General features: G+C 37.6%; 1 protein-coding gene across 3 annotated transcripts in view; it reads left to right on the top strand.

Annotated features, from left to right (window-relative positions):
* Positions 1-22,256, top strand: part of LOC148219729 (uncharacterized) — a 112,301-nt gene that overhangs the window by 18,003 nt on the left and 72,042 nt on the right. For all 3 annotated transcript variants that reach the window (XR_015799409.1, XR_015799408.1, XM_088156327.1), the window contains exons 2-4: positions 2,670-2,777; positions 3,661-3,761; positions 11,611-11,704. Coding sequence is in view for 1 of the 3 variants with exons in the window: in XM_088156327.1 (XP_088012453.1) it covers positions 11,696-11,704 (9 nt within the window). In the remaining 2 variants the exon portion in view is untranslated. The remainder of the gene's footprint in view (positions 1-2,669; positions 2,778-3,660; positions 3,762-11,610; positions 11,705-22,256) is intronic.

The raw sequence follows: 22,256 nt of genomic DNA, 5'->3' as shown, positions 1-22,256 counted from the left end.
TTGGACCTAAGTGTTTGAAAGGGCAAGAAAAACATGTTTCCTCTTTTGTTTGCCTTTTACTCCTGTTCAGAATAACATAGTAGTGGCTCCAGTGTGTCAGAAGATTTATTATAACGTTACAGAAGTTAATCAGTGAATTTGGGTCACTTATAATAGCTCTGCATTGCTGTCATATGATCATGCCAATTTTGTAGCTCGCATGGAATCACAGAACCACAGAAACGCTGGATTTTCAAATTTTTGCTGAAACCAAGACTATTACCAACACTCTACTTCTATCTTATAAAGTCTTGAATAAGATGGAGACTTCACAGTGCCTCAGGGCAACGAGTGCTGCAGCATCCCTCCCAATAAAAGGTTTTTCCTGATGTTCAGTCCGAACTTCCCTAGATGCAATCTGTCCTTTGTTATGATATCCACCAATACTGAGGAGTTTGGCTGTGTAATACCTGTAAATCCTCCAAAGAAGTTGTATGCTATTAAATAACCCTGGACTCGTTCTCCATCAGACTGCAGAAACTCCTCTCTTGTTACTAATTGCCAGATATTGAACTTTTGGCTATTAATATTAGAGTATGTTATTTGTTCCAGATGAAAATGCCATTGGAGACAGTGTCAGAAGTGTTACTAAAGTCAAGATATCTTCTGTTAGCTACTCTCCCATGTTGATCAGGTGTAATTTTGTATTGAGAGATACTTATTGTATCTGTACTGCATACAGATTCAGTTCCTGATTTCTGATTGTCCTTCATATATATGCCGATTTATTAAAAAATGACTTAATGTATAAACTATCCAGAAAATTTAAGGAAGGTCAGCTTACATGACATTGACCCGAAATATATTCTGCCTTTGCCTTAAGCAGTAAAATCAAAATGCAGTAGAGGTTACACTGATCTTTACCAACAGGAGAAAAGAGTGTGTATTAGGCCTTATAAGGATGCACAGGGAAGGTTTTGTGTCCTCAAATTCATATAAATTAAATAGTGCAAATTATCAGCCACAGATTCACTGAGCAAGACAGCTAGAGATCTTCTCCCTGGTTGACCTGTTCTTATTCTTCAGTGTTTGACATTTAGGACCAGGGAAGCAAGATATTCATGGTTTCATTTGTGCCAGGACATGTTAACCTAAATGATTCATGTTTCCATGCATTTTCCCCAGGCAGATAAATACAGAAATCCATTTGTTCTAGTGGGTGAGCAGAGTGGAATAGTAGGAGAATGAGGTATGGTTGTTTTGCACAAATTGTTTTAACTAATGTGTAGGAATTAAAGGGTTTTTTTGCTATAACTGTTTCCTAGCACATACTGATCAATTCCTATTACATGTTATATATATGTTATATATGTTAGATATGCACTGAAACTTTTCAATCTACCACAAAATATGAAAGGTGTTATTAAGAAATCAAGCTAAACTTCCGTGCACTGCAGCTTTTCTTTTTGCTCTTTCTATTGTCTATTATCCATTCCCAGCATAATAACCTTGGTTGGTTTTTCAATTATAATTTCAAAATTTGTTAGAAACAAATGTGTAAATTCCAGAACTTTACCAGCTCCTCCATGAGATTCTTAAAAAGACAAACATTAGTGTCCCAACTCCTATGAGAAACTTCTCCACTAATCTTCCAGATTTCAAAAATGGACAAACGAATGTAACAAACATATTTTATTAATCCTTTTTTTTTCGTTATAAAAATTACCATATTAAGACATCTGCCTTTTAGTCTTGTACAGTGAACATAATAGTACTGGACTTACTAATATCCTTTGGAGAAAAGAAAAACATACCATTAGAAACACTGGTGCCTTTTACTCCCTTAAAAGTTGTATTTATTATTATATCTGCACCAAGACTATTTACAGGGTAGTAGATGTGCTGAGGCTTGTGCTCCCTGAATGATGAGCTGTGTGAATATGTCTCCTTCACTGTGGCAGGTGGAGGAAATTATGACTTCCTCTGGTCCTGTAAAAGGGCAGCCAGAGGAGATAAAATATGTTGTCAGTCTTGAAAGACTGTCAGATTCCTTCTTGCTGCAAGAGCAGCAGGCCCGGGGTGAAACGTGTGTGCTCTGTGAAGCAGTTTCTGCATAAGTTAATCCCAGAACCTACTTGAAGCTAAGGTGCCCAAGTCATTAGTGCCTCCCCTGCCTGACACTGGGTCCCTCAGCACTTCTGAACCCACCCAGAGCTAATGCATTCTGCACTTCTGTTGGATTAGGAAAAGCAAGATATGGAGCTCATCAGGCACAAAGCAGCCCCCCTGCATGAAATTAACGTGTCAAAATGTTTTGACCAAATTTGAATTAAGTGGGTTTGCATCAGATCAAATGTTCTGTGTGAGGCAGCTACCAGCTGCTTGATTTGATATCAGGGGACCTAAGAATGGGTATTCCTGACAAAAGTACTTAATTCACAAGTATTTTTTCACTTATTTTTGTAGAAAAAGACAGCTCTTAGATTTAAGCTCTAATTCAGTTGCCTCATTAACTCTGTGTAAAAAATATTTTTGATTTCATTATCTCAAGATCCATTCGTCCAAATTCAGAGAAACAGAATATTGTGATTTCTTGTCTAGAAAATCAGGTTTGAACTCTCTTCTCCCTGCCTTACTTGGAACAGCAAAAAAGCTGGACGTACAACTTTTAATACTTTGATTTTTTTTAGGCAATACTGCTGGCCTGTCTCACGGAACTGCTAGACAAAAGTCATGATGTTTTCTGGTTGCTCAGCACCCCGTCCCTGTCCAGTTTCCCATCCAGGTCAGCACACCAGGTAGGTGTGGCAGGCATGATGCTGCCTAAAGTGTGGGAAAGGGGGCATTCACACAAGTGCTAACACACTGAGACTTGCTCCTCACAGAGTTTTTACTCTGAGGAGATGTTCTCAGGGCTGTCAGACTGCAGCTGTGGCTGGCCTTTATGTAGACACAGACTCACCAGCAGAGCAGATTGCTTGCCTGCCCCACACACACAGTGTGGACTCCAGCACCCTGTGGACCTCTCTGCCTTACAGGCTCTCAGGGAGGCTACGTGGCAGAAGTACACCCTTCTGCCTCAGAAATTCTCCACATAGATGGGTGTCTGCAGAAAACCATTAATTTCTTTATTAATTGGGTTGCCACTGCCATTAAGAGCACTGATGCAGAGAAGCATGATGCTAGAGTGCAGAGTAAGCTGTGATGCTGAAGGTGAATTTATTTATCACTTTCTCTTACTAATGTTTATAGCTTTTTCATGCTCATCTTTTTTTCCTCCAAAAACCATCAAAAATTTTTGAGTAGAGCAGCCTTAAATGTGTTCTTTGGAAATATATCCCCTAACTTACAGAATAATGTGCATGTAAGATCATTTTAGTATGCAGTTTAGTCATCTAAATTTTTATGGTCCTTTTTCTGTTTTCTTGTTGGTTTACTTTTCCTAATCTGCATAAACTATTTTTCATTTGTTATAGCTACCTTAGCCAACAGATGGTGCTATGTATAACATTTTTATGATATTGTATAAAATAAAAATAAATACTACAGTTAAACTGTACATGTAATTACTTTGTTAGAAAATAAATGTGGAATTGAAGTTCACAATAATAAACGCTTATCATAAAAATTAGATGCAAGGAACAATAAGTGTTGAGAGTCACTGATGAATGTTCATTTCAGCCTGCAGGTAGGGAAGGATGGAGTTGCATATATAAAGCTGGCTGTGGTATCAATGCTACTGTGCTTGTGTAGAAGGATCTTGTGCAAAATCAGGACTTCAGGTTGGTAGAATTTAAGAACACTAAAATTATCAGTGTCTGTTTGGTTTCTACTCTCTGGGGTTAATACACTTATCTAAATTGAAATAGAAAGGTGTGGTATGCCCTGGGTACTCATACAATTGAAGTAGGATCATTCCAGTATATACAAATGATGAAATGCAATTATAAGCACCAAAGTTGAGTACCACCAGTAATCCACACTGTGCAAATACTTCATCATCCAAACAGTGGAGTTAAGTTTGCTACTTATGCCTATAAAATTAATCATGTCCATGCAAAACAGATTCTGTTTTCTCTGGGCTTGGATTTTCTGCCTGTAAAAGGGATGAGAGTTTCACTAAACAAGGAAAGAAGACCAAGTTTACTGTGGTGAATATATTCTGCTAAAGCTGTTGTCAGTATCATCTTGTGTAATCTTTTCACTTTCCAATTTTCTTCCAAATTTGCTGGTTTTTTGAACTAGGCCATAGTTAATCCTATTTTTCCAGTCTCATCCATGTCAATTAATGCAATAAGAATTTTATCTTATTTTTTTAATACTTTCAGGAAAGGCAGGTATTTTTGCAACATAAATATAAATAGAGCAAGCAAATTACAAATATTCTACATGAAAAAAACATGTACTTTGTTCTTTACTGGAATGAATTTTCAAAGACACAATCAGTGTGGAATATTTTAAGAGGGCTCATCATATGTTTCAGTGAATGCTGAAAAAAGATGTCCTCAGTCTTACAAATGCCTACACTCAGACCCTTGTTCACATGAGTAAATGTATTTTTTTTCTTAGATTTTGAAAATGCTTCATTTCATTATAGGAATGTTTAAAGTTTGAGAAAGTGGTCTTAATTTTACAGCTTCATAATATTGAATTTCTGGTGACAACTGCTAAAAATACCTCAATTAGCTATTTCCCATCTCATTTTTTTCTCTTTTTGTTCACACAGTCAGGAACAAAGGCATGTAGTATCAATAAAAAAGCTGATCATTGCTGTTGAAGAAAGATTTAAAATTGTCAGGCACAATGTAACAAGTAGTATAATGATAATTTCACATACTCAATAAAAATATTTTTTTCAATTAAAAAACCTTCAATTTTAGTCTGCTTCATAGATCTCATTAAATGCTATATTGATTAATGATCAGGAATTATAGAATACTGCAATAATTTGGCTGTATGTCAAGACAATCTTTAACTGAAATTGAATTGCTGGTGTTTGCTAGTCTGAGGGAGGAGAATATTTTTTTTTGTTTTTCAAATGAGCACTGGTTTGGAGTGAAAATTATGTCAACTTCAAACCACTTTTAGGATGGCCAAAATAAGTATTCAGCATTTTCTTCCCACTTTCCCACTGTCTACACTTTCTTCTCGTGAGTGAGGTATCACGAGGTTAGTACTTTTCAGCATGAAGTGTAGGGTGAGGTTTGGGTTGGACTTCAGGACAGAGTTCTTTCCCCAGAGGGTGTTTGGGCACTGAACAGGCTCCCCAGGGAAGTGGCAGAGCTCAAGAAGTGTGTGGACAATGCTCCTGGGCACATGGGGTGACTCTTGGGGTGTCCTGAGCAGGGCCAGGAGCCGGACTTCAGTGATTCTTCTGGGTCCTTTCCAACTCACAACATTATAGAACTCTAGTATTCTATTTTCAATCTCTTCTGCAGCTTTTAGTCCTGTTTCTGTAGAATAGGAATGCTTTCAGAAAGAGTTCTTAGGGCCGTTTTCCTGCCAGAATTTGGAAACAAGGGAGGGATACTCCCTGCTGGTGCATAGGTTTTATAATGTTTCATTTCAACTGAGATCACTGAAAAAAATGTATCCCCGTTATAGCTGGCAGAATGGTTCTCCAGCTGGATCATCCAAACTTGCCACAAAGAGGAGGGAGATAGGAGTTGTGGGGTTGTAAATGGAAAGAAATTGGAAGAACTTGGCCCTCAGCAGAATTGTACTGGGGAAGTGAATGCAGAAGCCCAGGAACAATGCCAGGAGTAAAACTAACGGGAAGTTCATGGTTTGTATAGGACGGTGACACAGAAGTGGAATTCTCTTTCATTTTTTAATCCTCAATTGCATACTTCAATCCATGATCTGAATTACACATTGGCCTGTGAGGAAAGGGTACACAGTTTATCACATCCTCTGTGTCTCTCTCTTCAGGACGAAGATCCTGTTGATATAAAGACTTAAAGGCAATAATGGCAGAGTGGCAGCAGTTGCCATGATGATTCTACCAGAGACCCATCTCCTTACATTCTTAGGAGGAATCGTTCAGATACAGTATTTGCTACCCAGAATTCTTTTCTTCCCTGGAGATTCTAGTTTTTCATTCATTAATTACTTTGTAGTAACTACACATCTACAATGCAGTCTTGAAGCTATTCAAGCCAGCAGTAAAATGTTAACTGCAGCTGAAGAGTTAGGAGTCACCAAATTGAATAGGTCTAAAACAGGCACGTGTAGAACACTAGCATTGGGGTATCTGTGTTTCAGCCAGCTAAGCAGCCCTGAGCTAATTCCAGTGTGAATGTTTCTCACCTCTATGTTTAAACTCAGAGCATCCATTCTTCTTGTCCACTCATACTGTGGATTAAGCCAGCTGTGATCTCACCGGATATTTGCCCTGCAAAATTTCCAATCTGTCCACAACAGGTTCCCACCTGACCTAGGACATCCTCTGGCTTTGCTTCTGTGGTGGATGACCTTGACTGGGTGTCAGGTGCCCACCAAATCTCCCTATCTGTCCCCTTTCTCAGCTGTACAGGGGGGAGAAACTACTACAGAGAACAACTCATAGGCTAAGATAAGGCAATTTACTAAAACAAAAGTGAAAACCAGATAAAAACAGCTTCTTAGCACCTATTTTGAGTAGGCACTATGGCTTTGTGCCCTGCCCCTGCTACTCTGTGAGAGGAAGAACTCTCCAAGATCAGCTGCACTTGTCTGCTGGGACCAGATGAAATAAAAGAAGGCACTTAGAAACACCTTGACTTCTGTATATCCGACGCATGGAAGCCTGGGCACTGGACACTTACATCTGCTCTCACTTCTCAGTGGCTTTAACTCTCCTCCCTCTAGCTTGTTGAAGTGTAGGGCAGAGGCTATTTCTCCTACACTGGAGCCAAATCATCTCTCACACCTGAGAAGCCACAGAACAAGCATCTTCATGACTGGGTCATGGCCTGTACTCAGGCATGAGGAGATGGGTGCCACACAAGTCACTTCTTGATATAGGTACACATTCTAATAGTTAGTGCAGCATTCTCAGCCACATGACATGAAAAGCTGGGGTGTCAGATTATTCTCATTTTCTGAAAGGACATTTGAACTCCTAGAGTTCATATCACCATGAGAGCACTGGGTGCTCCCAGCTGAAGAGGGCCCCACTTGTGCCCATGCTCAATGAGGACTATTGACAGAAATTGCACAGTTATTCTGTGCCTCTCTTCCCCTACTTCTTTATTCCAGCTCTTTTGACTTTATGTTCATACAGGTCTCAGATTCCTTCATCTGAGAAAATAGCTCCCACCAGGTTGGAATGTGCTGCTGGGTCATACAAAAGTTTGTTAAGAGCCTTTTAACTGAAATTGCGGGAAGTCAAATTGGATGAATTTGTGTGCCTATTTGCAATTTAGCTTTTTCCCGAGAAATGTCACATACTGCCAAGAGTTATTCACTACCTGAGTTGCTATAACTACCTTATTTCTCTGGTGCATGCTGAGGTCACTGCTGTAAGGACATAGAGGAAGAAAGTTTTCGTCCTTGGAAAACATGAAGCAAGTTTTATCTTTATTATAAGATTGTCTTATTAGATAACAGTCTACATGAATATATATTCAATTACTCTGATCATAAAGAGGATTGCCTTAGTGAGGACAGATCTTAGTTATGATTGTCACTCCTCGTTTTATCATCACGTTGGATCTTAACAGGGGCACAGACAGGGGAACATAGCAGAATATCTTGAATTCCCTGTAAGCTGGATATGAATGTCAGCAACATTAATTCACAACACCATTACTTTGTCAAAGTTAGTTACACGTGCTATTGTTTTGAGAATATTTGACTGATACAGTTGCCTCTATAATTAGGAGTGTGTCACATTTCAATTATATTTTCATACACTTTCCCAAAGGCTTATAAATCAGATAAACTCCCTTTGGGCTGAAATGTGCCATGATAATTAGTGTGGGGACAGTTTTGTTTGTGTGCTGTGGTCCAGTGCTTTGTCACAGGACTATTATACAAACAGGGTAGGTGTGTTGCCATATCTTTTAGACGTTCAAAAAAAATTAAGGTTGGTATTTTCAGTTTCACTTAACTATTTTGTTATAGAAGACACTGAGAGTTTTAATATTGCTTTGCTACAGCATCCTAGCAATCCTAAGCACTTACTAAAAGACACTTGCAATATAAAAGTAGTATATTTCATAACTAAATCATACTGTCATAATAAACTGTTGAATAAAGAAAAAGAGGATCAAATGTTAAATTGTCTTATTTCTGAACATCTTTCCAAGTAGCAGCTCTTGACAAGAGTACATCTTGTGAATGTACAATGTAAAATAGTTGGATAAGCTGCAATTGCGTGTAATTAGAAATGCATTTTTGGATCTTATGGAGGAAGAACAATTAAAACCTTGAATTTGTTTTCTTAAGTAGGAGTTTTAAGAAAAAACTTATGGTGTCCGAGAAAAGCCTTAAAACATGCAATGATGCACAGATGTGCTGTGAAATACTTAAAATGTGAGCTAACTTTAAGAAGATCCTCACTGAATATTAAACAGCCTTGGAAACTGCTACCCAGAAATAGCATTTTTTTTCTCCGTTCTTGGTGTAGGGGTGGTGAGAGCTCATTTTTTTTTCAGAAAAGAGGCAGTTGTCAATTTTTTCAGCCTAATCTAGCTTTGTATGTAAGTTAGGCTTCTGGATTTGCATTTGTGGGTTGTTATTAGAGAGGGACTTGTGCATTTAGAGCTGTGTCATGCAGACTAAAGAATCTTTAAGTGTTTGCCTATATTTATCTATAAGTATTGGAATAAATAAAGGCATCAACAGGGTGGCATTTTTTTTGCCCGAGCAGGCAATGCACTAGGGATGGCTCTTCCTGCACGCAGCCCAGCTGATTTCAGTGGCATCTTTTCTCTTTGGGGGGAGCATTTTACTGCTAATGGAGGGAGGCAAATATGGCAAAAGGATGTGGGGCAAAAAAATGTACACAAACATTCTTAAATTTTGTTTTCATTCTAGCAATCCAAACTGGAACTCTGGAAAAGGGTGGGCTTTTTTGTATCTCACATGAATACAAGATGTATTTTTCAATCAACTTTTCTCTACCAGCAGATTTTCATTATCCTTAAGCATAGAAAATTTGTTATTGTAGAGGAAACTGGAGCAGGCCAGCTGTGAAGTTGTTTAGCTTAGCAGTGTTCATCTTCTAATGGTCACATAGATAAGATTTAGTACAGCTTCTGTCCTGGGCAGAGAACAATATATTTTCAGAGAACCAGAGAATTGTTTGGGTTGGAAGGGACTTTCAAAGACCTTTTAATATAACCCCCCTGCCATGAGCAGGGACTTCTTTCACAAGAACAATTTGCTCAGAGCCCCATCCAACCCAGCCTTGAATATTTACAGATATGGGGCATTTATGCTTTCTCTGGACAAAACCTGTTACAGTGTGTCACCAAAAATTCTTCTTTATATCTAATATAAATCTATTTTATTTTACTTCAAAGCCATTTCCTCTTGTCCTATATATCCTTGGCAAAGGCCCCTGCCTGGCTTTCTTGTAGGTCCTCTTCAGGTACTGAAAGGCATCCAAAGCCTTCTCTTCTCCAGGCTGAACAGCCTCAAGTTCCTCAACCTGCTTTCAAAGCAGAGGTGCTCCACCCTTTAGATCTCTGCCCAGACCTTTCTTGTGCCCCAACAAAACCTCATAGTTGTTCCTGTTGATTTTCATGAGGTTTGCATGGCCTAGGATGAAGGCATGCTATTGAACCCAATCACATTTCCTTTCACTGTGCCTCGGCATGGTGTGAGAGATAGCCTAGAGTACAGGGTGGTACCCATGCCATCCTTACTCCCTAGAAATAAAAAGAACCCATCTATACGAGATGAGGGGGTGCTAGACCTACTTCTCTTTTTTGTTTACGAATATAATTTAGAATGGACACAATTAACAATATCAAAATCATAAATAGCAGGCCGAATTAAAGAGGGAGAGAAGGAAAATCACTGTTCAGAAATCATCTCTTTCAGGAGAGTACAGAAGAATATATTTTTGGTCTGAGATCAGGAGGTACTGAAGACCCACTTATATAACTACTTTGTTGAGTGTACCATTTAAAATAAGATTTTTTTCAAGTCATGCAATATTACAAGAACAATTAAAATTGCAGTTTTTATTTCCCTTATTATGTAAATCAGGATTTCTTATGCAAGGCTTGTGTTTCTCCACATATAGGTTCTCTATTTCTCCTTTTGTACACAAAAAGCCTTAAATCAGGGAGGAATAGACACCTTCTACTATTTTACGACATGCTGCTAAAAAGTAGGAGGGGAAAAAGAGGTTAACTTCAATATTTCTTGGATTTGGATCTGCAACTGAGAATTTCTTCAAACTTAATTAACTATACTATTGTTTTCACTTAAATACTGTAAAATATTTGTTGCTAAAATTTCAAACATAGCCACAGAGTTAGTCTTAGTTGAATAATTACTTAGCTTGACCTTGCTGCTTATTTTCTTCCTTCAAGCTTCCAAAAGTTGTCAGTGAGCTTGTTTTTACATAACTTCTCTGGAAAATTACCAGCAGCACTAAAAATTTTTCCTGATAATTTTTAATATTGCTTCTTCAATTTAGAAAAGTTGGGATTTGGCTTTTATTTATTTATTTTTAATAAGGCATACACATAACTACAGTGTACATATCTACATAAATGTTGTATTGGTGTTTATTTTCAGAATTAAAATTTTCACGGCTGGAATGTGCATGCATGTCTGTATGTATAATGCAGTCTATGATCTGTTCCCAGAAGTTAGCTGAAGTCTTCTCTTTCTCTGTTCAATAATAAATGAGCAGAGCTTGAACAGCAGGCAGAGACTGCCTGATGAGAGTGCCAAATAACTGAGCTATCATCTGCAAAGTCAGGTGTCAGTTCTCAAGCATGAAGGCGATTGACTCCTCTGACATGTTTAAATGTATTCCAGCTCCCAGGGATCAGCTTATGGTGTCTCAGTCACCTCTGCCAGAAGCAGTGCCTCTGCACAGACCCTGCTGTGGTGTGCCAATCTCCTTGGCTTCCAAAAGAACCATCCTTAAGAGAGATTCCTCTCTTCCAGCTCCTATCAGTTCAAGGGTTTGGGGCGGAAAAGCCCTTCCATTCATCATCCTTCAGTCAAACAAACAGAGGACAGAAGACATCTTGATCTTTCACTTACTACTTTGAGATCTCAGTTAATTCTCGGAGGTGATTAATTTCTGAAGGCTAAGGAAACTATAATAGCCTTTTAGGGAATCTGGCTTCAGAGTTTCCCCTGCAAAGGGTTTGTCCACATCATAGTCTTTCACCACATCATCCACTGTAATGCTGCAGCTCTTATCCAGATGTACATCCTCTTCTAGGCAATATCTAATGTATTCCTTTGCTTTCCCTTCTGTTAGGTACTGCTCAAAATATTGCAAATGCCTCTGCTATTGAACTGCAGTATGTTAGGAGAGGGTTAGGTTATTTTGGGAAGGATCAATAGTACAAAATACTGACATGAAAACCCTTTGAGCACAAACTTCAGTTTATTAAGCTATTAGTACAAAGAGTAATGGGTAACTTCTATTTTCCTTGTTTTATTTTTTCATAGACCAGAATTGAATATCTACAGTGAATAAGAAGAATTTGGAATAAAAAGTATCTGGGTTTCACATTTTAAATGCTTTCACAAAAACATGGTACTTGTAAGTATTTTGCAATACTCTTTTCTGGTTTTATTTTCATTCACTGCATCTCAGTACTTGCACTGTGTCTTTGCAAAAGTCCGTGAGTCACTATTTTTGAGTTGTGTGCTAAGAACTCATAAGCTACACCTCCAGAGTAAGTCCTCTTGGTCTGTAATTTGCAGCAAAACAGTGGTTGTGTCCTGTTGTGTCTGTTGCTAAGCAATCACAACGAAGAATGTTGAATGCCCCAAAAATTTTCCTGATATTTTATACATATTTTTTTGAGAGATAATATTTTTTTAATATTTGTTAAAGTGTGTCACTTTGATAATAAAACACGACTGGATACTTATCATTGGATAGATTCAACAAAGTACTATCAAAATGTCTTGAAGTGTGAAGAAACAAACTACTGCATGAATATTTGTTTGATAGCTTTTAGTTTTTCCTGTACCTGTACATCCATCTAAACAATCTAGTAATTTTTAAGTAATGCGAATTTTTTGTCCTTAATTTATTAGTCATAGATGTTTTCCTGCTATTCACAAAGTGCACTGTCCTAGATAGTGCAAAATATTGCAGAGCATATGAGAAAAATCTGGCTCTGCAGGGAGATGTTTTAGAATATGGGAAAACGGGAATAAAAATGTTCTTTATCAGATTTGACAGAAGTCCATTAAACAGCTCAGCTTATGAATTATATGCGAGTTACAGAGCATACAGTGCTTTCAATTCATTGTACTAGTACTCCATGGTACTAATACAAGGATTGGTACACTTGTGAGAGATATCCCATTTTTCTGTGAAGAGCATAGATTTAAACCTTCCCAAGCACACTCACATTAATAAATTCACGGTGATATAAGGGTGGCTCGAATATCCTTGATAAATGCTGCACCAGTGCAGATGGAGATGGAAACACCTCCAGGACCAGTTCCAGCAGAAGGAGGGTGATGCAAGCCACAGCTGCTGATTATACACCCACACAAACACAGGCTCCAGCTGTAGCTTGTGTCCTGTACAACAAAATAGGATATTGGGAGTACTATCTCCTATGAAATCATCTGAACAAATGGTTGGAGGGCAAGAACACCTCTCCTGTGAAAAATAGACCCAAGGGAGTTGTGGTTGTTCAGCCTGAAGACAAGAAGAGTTCAGGGAGACCTCACAGCAAGATTTTGGCACCAAACGAAGCCAACAAGAAAGCTAGAGAGGGACTTCTGACCTGAGCATGTAGTGACAGGACAAAGACTAATGGTTTTAAACTGAAATAGGGCAGGTTGACCTTACATATAAAGAAAAATTGTGGTTTTTTTCGGATGAGATTGCCCAGAGAAAATGTGGGTGTCCCTTCTCTGAAAGTGTTTAGGTCAGTTTGATTGGAGCTTTTTTCAACCTTGTCTTGTGAATGATGTCATAGAAAACAGTGTTGGAAGGTCTTTCTAGGTCCCTTCCAACCCAAATAATTCTATGATTTTGTGATCTACTAACTGACCACTTGTTACGCTCATTTACTCTTATTTTTTCTTGAAGGCATTGCTGCTTAGCTGCTTTTTCATCACCTGGGGACTACCAAGTGTTCTGTGACATCCCTTTTTCCAGTTCTGTGGTCTAGAAATGTTTCAGGTGTCATCACCCAGAAATGGAAAATGGAAAAACAGGAAAGCATCAGCTTTAACTACCCTGAGAGTGTGAGAAGAGAGGAAGTTTATCCAGGGGTTTCTCAGGCAGAGACTGTGATACTATCTGAGACACCTTCCAGAGCTTTTGTGGCAATGCTGATCAGATACCAGGTTTCCTCTAAGGGTAAAAGCATCTTGGGACTCTCCAAGCTGTCACAGAAATGATCTGCCAGGGGCAACATAATGGGAATATTTCAATTTAAATGCTTTGAGGACAGCTGACTAAACCACATCTCATGTGAGGAGTTTTCTGGCATCTATTATCTTCTGTCACCTTAAGATAAGCAATGAGATCTGTGGTGGATATTCTGTAATCAAATGAGAGAGTATGAATTATCAAGTACCATTAGACCGTGCTGCCACTCTTTGTGACACTGGAGTAATACAAAAGCTTTGGAAAGTTTTGCATTGCTATACCACCCACTGGAAAACAGACCTAGTAAACCAAAGTGAAATTTAAAAAGAAATTAATGTGCTGGATGTCATAATTTTCATCAGTTGGCACTAAATGTGAAAAATGTATTATTTAACTGATGTTCTGCAAAAGCAGTAGCTAAAAATTCATTTTCATTATTTTTTACAAATACAGTATTTTTCCCCTCAATTACAATTTGAAACATAATATTGCAACCATTTAGCACTTCCAAAGCTTTCAAGCATCCCTTTAATGCAGGAGGCACAAATGGAAAACAGAAGTGTGCCTAATAGAAAAGCTTTTGAACAGATCAGGTCTAGTCTCTATTTATGCAATATTAAAAAATAAACAAGCGTCTTGTTGTTGCAGGGAAAAAAAGTCTGACCATTTTAACTTATTGCTTTAGCTGCAGATGTAATGATATTTTTAACAGCTAAAGAACTCACTGTGAGCTGGTTAATTTCAATATAAATTATATATTTGTACTGAGTTAGCAAAGCACTTAAAGTGGTGTTGTCTTAACAGAACAATGTTAAGTCATAAGCAGTCCTTGGAAATACTGAGAGAAGTACTTACTGTTACAGGCTCTCTTCAGAGTTTTCAGTAATGGAAATCACAGTGGTAAACAGTCTTCTTGGCACTTAAATATCCACATCTTCCTGTTAAGGATTAATTCATTGTGAGAGTTTTTGTACCACTTCTGTGCCTTCCATTTTATTTATGGAGAAAATTTTGTACTGATTGTGTTTGAGAGCTGAGTGGCTTTGCCAGAGGGTCCATGAATAATCTGTATGCCTGTTATACACCTAGTCGACAAGAGAAGGTCTAAAGGGCAGAAGGACAACAGCACATCCTTCCTTAGAAATATGTTTTGATCAATATTTATCCAGATGTTCCTGGGAACACGTTTGCTCTTGCTGTGATTTTACACTGGAATTTATATACTCCATTCTGAGTAGCTAATCTTACATATACTGGACTGAGTTCAGAATTAAACATCATTTTTCTGTCTCTGTTGTGTGCTGCAGTGTCTATTAATGTTTATGAACCACATCTGCTATTTAGAAAACCTATCCGAACAGATGTATGAGATCACTTAATAACTAAAGGTTTGCTCAGATTTTTCTAGTTCAAATGCTCTGGGAAAATTATATAAAAAATCCCCCACCGTTAAATTTTACTCCAGAAGTTGCAGACCCAAAAGTTTAGGGCGACTTTGCATTTGTTTACATACTGTTTATCTTTCATTCTTCTAACTCTTAATGTGCATCAAGTATAATATCTGTATGACATTTTTGCATTGCCTTTATTATGGGAGGGCAGGTGGGGTAGAATTTTACTGCATTTATTTCTTCTATGAGTCATTCTTGTACTGTCCAAGACATCAAAAAGCAAGATTGCTATAATGAAAGAAAGATTATGCTTTCATTATACTTCTCTGTTTTAAATTTTACTTTGGTTGTTTAAGTAAAACCCACATCTCAGGTTCCTGTCATTGTCCTCTAGAATCTTCCTATTACCTAGCTAATAAATTCAAGGCACTTGCATGGCATACAGTTGTTCTTCACTTAATACCAACAACTAGGCACTTGTCGTGAGTAAAGGATTTGGCTATAAGGTTTCAATAATAGTATTTTACTTTTTAGTAAATGCATTTGCCCTTTTTATTTAACTTAAATATAGTTCAAGTAATTTAAATGTATGCAGCTTTCACTCACGTAATGGACTTTACATCTGAGCTACAAAAAATTGGAGGAAAACTGCCAGCAAATTAAAAGAAATTCTCCTTCATCTGGCATTTAAACTTTCTCCTACAGCATTTTAAGACATTAATTTGCTTACAGTTTTACAAAGAGAAGAAATATGGAGATTTATGTTTGCATATCATGCAAATTTAAATGAAACACAATTCAATCAGTCTCCTTAAACAGCAATTAACTACTGATTTCAAATTCCTTTACAGCAGTAATACATTACTTTATTGAGATATCTGCTTAACAGAAGGTTGAAAAATATTTAAAAATTCTTGTCCTGTCCCTATTTTTCTGTTCTTCTGACATTTCAAGTAAGAAGGAAATTTTACCTAGAAAATTCATTGGTTAAGCTCTCTTCACCAGGCAGAATTGTCTAACCTTAGTTTGCCATCAAAATGGGAAATATCCATTGCAGTTACAATGCTCACAGATTGGCTGCTGGTTGCCAGACTGTCCAAAATGACAATTTCACACATATCAATGGGAAATGTAAAAGCAATTTATTCTGATATATACCTTCAAAGTTATGAAAAAACGAGTTTTTTAGAATTTTTGATCTAGGAATTTTAAGGTGATGAGAGATCGTTGAGCAAAAATACAACACACAGTATTTCTGAAGCAAAATGCACAAGTTTGAAAGCTCTACCACATACACATCAAGTGCTTGGCTCATATGAGTTTCATGATGGATTTTATAAGCTATACATATAATTTGCTGAATAAATTGCTGGCGTTTTTTTCTATCAGTTCAGTTGCTCAGTGAAGAATTGCCAAAGACAGGGACCTTTACCAAGGTTGGGAGATATCCATGTATGGTGATTCTGGTCCAGTAGCCTACCTAGCATTTCCTTTTCATTCAGAACTGCAGGCTGGAGTTTCTGGAGACTTTGGAGTTCTGAAATTCAAAGATTTGGAAATGGGAGATACTACTCCTGATAAGATGCTATTAATAATAAAGCTGAAAGATTTAACTCAGATCCTTGACTACCAGTAAAATAATTGAGCATGCCTTCAACAAACATTTACAAAACCCTAGACATTTTCAGTGAAGTTTCTCTCAAATTGCCTGGTGCTGCTATTTACAATATTACGTATAGGTTTTCCTGATTACTGAAGTCATGTCTATTGCTCTCTCAACATTCATTAGCAGCATCTTTCACTGTATTCACATTCTCAAATGTCCCCAGTTCTCGAGACCAAAAGCTTATAAGCACCTTACAAAAATATCCAGCACTTGAGTCAGCATTTGGTACTTAGCCAATTTTGACAATTTAATAAATGGCTTGCATTAAGCTGTGGCAACTGGACATGCACTGCTCCCCACAGTCTGGAAGCAGCCCAAACCATTCAGTGCATAACTAATCCTTGTAGGTAGACACACATAAAGTCCTGGTGGAAAAAGACTGGTATTCTATACAGGCATATCTTTGGAAAACACATGGAACCCTGAACATGCATGTTACAGAGTTGAGAATTACACTCAGCTGAAGTTGAGAGTAATTGAAGAATTGTGATATCTGGAAGGAAAATATGCCTCTAGTCCTTCTGCTTTCAGATCCCCAGGGAAGGAGGTGTATAAATTTCCCCCAGCCTGCCAACTTATCCATTGAAATTTGGCAGTCTGTTTGCCTTGAAATAGGATGGGTGTGGCATCCTGCAGAGAAGGAGTCACTCTCCTGTATATTGACCAAGCCTACTATTTTGCCAATGAAATTATCTCACCTCAGTTAAAGACTGGATAGCAGAGGACATCTACAAAGATCTCAATATTACAGATAAACATGTTTAGCTAAATATGCAGAGCAATCCATACTCAATGTATTAATTCTGGCTAGGGTATGTCCATTCTGGTTTGGGATGATAGGAACAGGTTGACATCATATTTTTCTGAGAAATGGGTGAAAGACCAATGAAGATCTGAAGATGCTTCATATGTTTCTGTCAAGGAATTACCCCTTCAGCAGGAAGATTTTGCCCTGTGGCAGTGCCAAATCACAAGCACCACTTCTACTTCCACCTGTTGACACACAGGTGCCAAAAAAATATAAAATCTACCACAAAAAAGGTGTAGAGAAGATAGCAACTCTAAGTGCTACTGACTGCACAAAGACAGGTTGTATTGCAGCTGGCGAATGGAAAAGTCATTAAGACCTCTTTGAGTGTCATTAAATCCAGTGTGAAACCTGAGAGTGCAGCCTGCCATCACTCCATGTGCAGACAGTCGATCCACTGGCAAGAGAGCCGAGCAGGAACTTGGCTGGGCTGCAGGCAGGGCACAGCAGAGTTCAAGGCATGCACTGGGGGCTCTCTCCAAGAAGCTGTCAGCTGGTGGATGATGTATAGCCATGGATGGTAGGGATGCCAAAACAGGACAAGGAAAATGAGAAGTGGTCTGAATTTCACATTTCACGTCCTGGGCAACATTGTTGAGATGGGAAGTGCATCTGCAAATTAAACCTCAGTCCAGAGAAGGTTTGAATATATGATTTACTGGTACCAAATAATCCTAGTAAATACCCTAATCATACCAGCAAAGTAAATTGGCTTATTTGAAGGAAAGAGCCTTGGTAAAACAATGGATAGATGTTCCTAAAGCAAGTGTATATGCTTCACAAAGGTGAATAGTCTGACATTAAAACAATGATGCAGTGGTAAAATACAACATTTCCACTGAAAAATGTATTTCCACACTAGCCATAATCGATGAGAAATGGTAAAATTTGCTTTGCTTTGCTTCAGGGACAAAAAAAAAGGTAGATTTTTTTTGAGAATGTCTTCTTTACTTTGAAAATTAATTTCATTTTCCAGAAGCGCTGGAAAAGTGACCAAACTGTAAAATACTTGTAAAATCAGTAATATCCCTTTTTCATTACTGTTTTCCCTTTCCATGAATAACTGATACACAATTTTGGTTCGCAAATGCAGCAAACCACAAGAGATTTGGAGGGCTGTGAGTTAAAAATTTAAAATAAGTTAATATGCAAACCTTTACACAATGATTTTGGTGGGAAGAATTATGGCTGTGCAGTCAAACTAAAATACCTATAATGTTTCTTTCTAAATAAGTCTAACTCAAAATCAGAATTCTAATCACCCAAGATTAATTTTGTGAGTCTGATGTAGAGATTTGCATCCTTTTTGGTGCACAACTGATGTATTATTTAACAAACATAATTCCATTTAAGAAAGTTAAGAAGAATAGCTGTACTAAATCTGGATTTCAGAAACTGACATCTGACAGAGTTGTAGAAAGCATTTTTTCAGTTTTCATTTTTACTTTACCCCCTACTTTGTGAATAAGTAAACTTAACCTATAAGCTACTCTTTTTAAGTTATTAATCCTATAAGTCCATAACTAATTATTAGGTACATGAGATAAACAAATATTACTGGTGACTATTAAGTAACTTAGGAGGTCCATAGATGTGAAAAAATCAGATTTGTCAAGATGTGATATTGAACAGTAAATATTCTTTTCTGGACTCAATGCCCTATCTGTGCTTGTTTTCTTTATTAAATGCTTAGTTATTAGTTGTAGGAAAACCTTTAAGTACAAAGAGGAGGAAGGAAGGTATTCTTATGTGAGACAAAAATATAGAAATGGGGCTATTGTCTCACTAAAAGAAAATTTCCTTTGTCTCCTGGAAGGTGTCAGAAATACTCCAGTTGTGCTGGGTAACCATAGGATGCCTCATCAGCTTAAAACAGTCTGGATGCAGTGATGCTTTTCTTGCCCTATATTTTACTGAAGCCTGGGTATATGTCACAAATTTTACTTTCTAAATCTGTTTCTGTAGAACCACAAACTTGTTACTTCTGTTGTTAACTAAATCATCGATTAGTTATAAACACAAGGCTTACCAGCCTTACTTCTTTGGTGGAATAACTTGTATGAGAAGAGCAAGACCAATTTCTCTCTCTATCAGATGGAGTTTTCACACTCATTCTGTACCTCAAAGCTTCTCCCTAGGCTACAGTTGTCTGAGGAGTGGGACCTCGTGCCCCTCAGATGCCTCAGGAATGTGCACAGGGGGTGGCTTGTGCTGGTTTCAGGCGTGGCACTTGTGGGGGTCCTGAAGTCACACTACACTATGTCAGCTTCTGAGGCCAACAATTGCTCAGACACTTAATAACAACCTCCAACTAATTAAAAAATGTTCATCAGAAACCCAGCTCTATCAATCATCCTCCTCAGTCAGGAGATGGAAGTAGCCCTTTGTCTTGGACGATACTGAATAGTCACAAAATAATTCCACTACCTGGAGAACTGAAGATCTCTTTATATGTGAATATTGAGTAATTTGCATTGAGAAGATAATATTAAGTAATTTTCTTTAGCCATAAAGCAGCCCTACAGTACACATGAATATGATAGACTCTGGAACTGAAATTTAATATCCATTTCTTTTAAAAATTGGCATAAAATAGGCCAAAGATAATGGTGTTCTTGACAAGTGATCTTTAAATACATTTTCTGAGGCTGTTCTTTTTCCAGCAACCTTTTCACATTTGATTAACATTCCTTCCTGTTTTCTGGTTCAGAACATTACTTCTTTGGTCTGTGTTGGATCTAAAACTGAAAGCAAGAAAACTCCACAACCTTTGTGATCCTAGGAAAACTGACTCTATTATTTCCATATCTCAGGTTTATCTTGTATGTTGTCAAAGCACAAAAAAGATATGTAATTTTTGCATATGATGCAAGAAAAAAAGAAAAGTAAAAAGAAGCTAAAGCTTTTCAAGCTAAACTTGCTTTGCAGCTAAACACTTTTCAGATGTTCCAAACACAGCAGGTCTAATATTCTAGGATTATGTTCAGATCTCTCTGAGAGCACAAGAGTTCGTTCAAAATACTCTGTAAAAGAAAACAGAAGAAAAATTCATTTAGTAGGGATCACAGAATTTCCTTCAGTTAAAAGCCATGTATTAATAACTGACAGAAAACATTGAATCTGTTTTAGCGAAATAGCTGACACTTTCCCCCACTGGAGACATTAACAATACTACTCCAAATATCTTCGGATTAGGCTGATGTAATCTTTCAGTTACCCGGAAATGTCTTGGGCACAGGGGATTGTGAACATGTATTATTTAGCAGACAAAATGCTGTATGGCCACAAAAAGCTTCTTGTAAGCACTGAGTTGAGGTCTCACATGCTTCTGAGATGCAGTCTAAATAGGAAGGTGGTGTCTAGGAATGTGTGGGTTTTCCATAAGTAATGTCCTAACCTACTCGTTTTAATTAAAGTACTCTAAGCACTTTGCAACGCTACAGCAGTAATAGCAGAGCTATAGCCTCCAAACACACAGAGAAAACTTGTGTGCTTATTTGATTTTCTTCACATTTAAGGGCATTTTGTTTTGTTTTTTACAAGGAAATGTATTATGGCTTGGGACAAAAGTGTGAAGAATATGAGGCAATTTTGGATGTCACAATATAAGAAATACATTAAACATATTAAAACATAAAAAACATTAGTGAGTGTCCAAAGGAAGGAAATTAGGATAGTGAAGAAATTTGAGTTGCAGCTGAAGTCACTTGGTCATTTCAGCTCTGAATTACAATTGGACTATCCCCGCTTTGCATTAGAGTTTTCCACTCCTGACAGCAATCACTATTAATCACTAAGATTTAACAAACAAAACAAACAAAAATAAAACTAAAACCTAAACACTGCAAACAAAAATCCACTGGAAACACCAGCAAGGCGGCTTTTACTGTGAGATAGGTGACATTAAATTGGCTTTTTTGTTTAAAAACTCAGAGGAATAACTTCCTGGATTCTGTCACTCCTTGGCATAGGTTATTATTGATCTTTTCATTCTCTGCTTTTACTTTTAAGGAGTTCTCGTTTCCTGCCTCACCAGATTTGATTCAGAACTTACTATTGCTCCTTAAACTTCAAAGGGCACTGAAAAATGCTTAAGTTGACACCGCTTGCATGGTTTTTTCACTTCCCTATACCATGATAATTAAGAAGTTTTCCCAATTTATTTAGTGATGCCTGAACCATCTATAAAAGATAAGATACCCATAGTAAAGATAATGTGTCCATGAAAAATTTGACAAGAGTCCCACTATAAGTGTTTGAACTCAGTAGGTATCAGTTAAAGTTTGGCAGTAATCAATATATATGAAAGGAGCATTTCCACAGAACACCAGAATCAGTATAATCTCCAGTCACTGGGCAAATCCAAAGACCCCAGAGAGATGGAGGGGAAGATTGTATAACAGCATCTACAGAAATGAGGAAGACTGAAAGAAAAAGAGTCCTTTCAGAGAATATAAGCATAGAGAAGAGACATTTATATACTTAAAAATTACTTTTTTGGGTTTTTTACCATTCTGATCAAACCAGTTATTTATGCTTAATTGTCAGTCTGAAAGTACATTGGTCCAGGCTGTCTCTGTGTTTTGTCAGATATCAACCACGGAAATGTCAGGCTGGATCTATCTAGGGTAAGAAACCAGTTGTTAACTAGTTTGTTCTTGCTGTTTGCTGTAATGGAAAACAAGTAGTACTCTACACTGTAAGGAATTAAGGTTTGTCTTTGCAGGTGTTGTAAAGGCTGTCTGTAATGCCCACACACAATCCTATGGAAACACTGAGACTGGATCCCAGCTACTCTGGCTATTGTTAGGTGGACAGTGAAGATATATCTTGCAGCCCAATAATTTCTCTATTTCAAGAATGATGCCATAGCAAGACGCTTGTGGA

Source organism: Sturnus vulgaris, chromosome Z (assembly GCF_052056855.1).
Source record: "Sturnus vulgaris isolate bStuVul1 chromosome Z, bStuVul1.hap1, whole genome shotgun sequence".
NCBI classification, from domain to species: Eukaryota; Metazoa; Chordata; class Aves; order Passeriformes; family Sturnidae; genus Sturnus; species Sturnus vulgaris.
The sequence above is the reverse complement of the archived record's forward strand: the minus strand, read 5'-3'. Positions and strand labels throughout refer to the sequence as shown.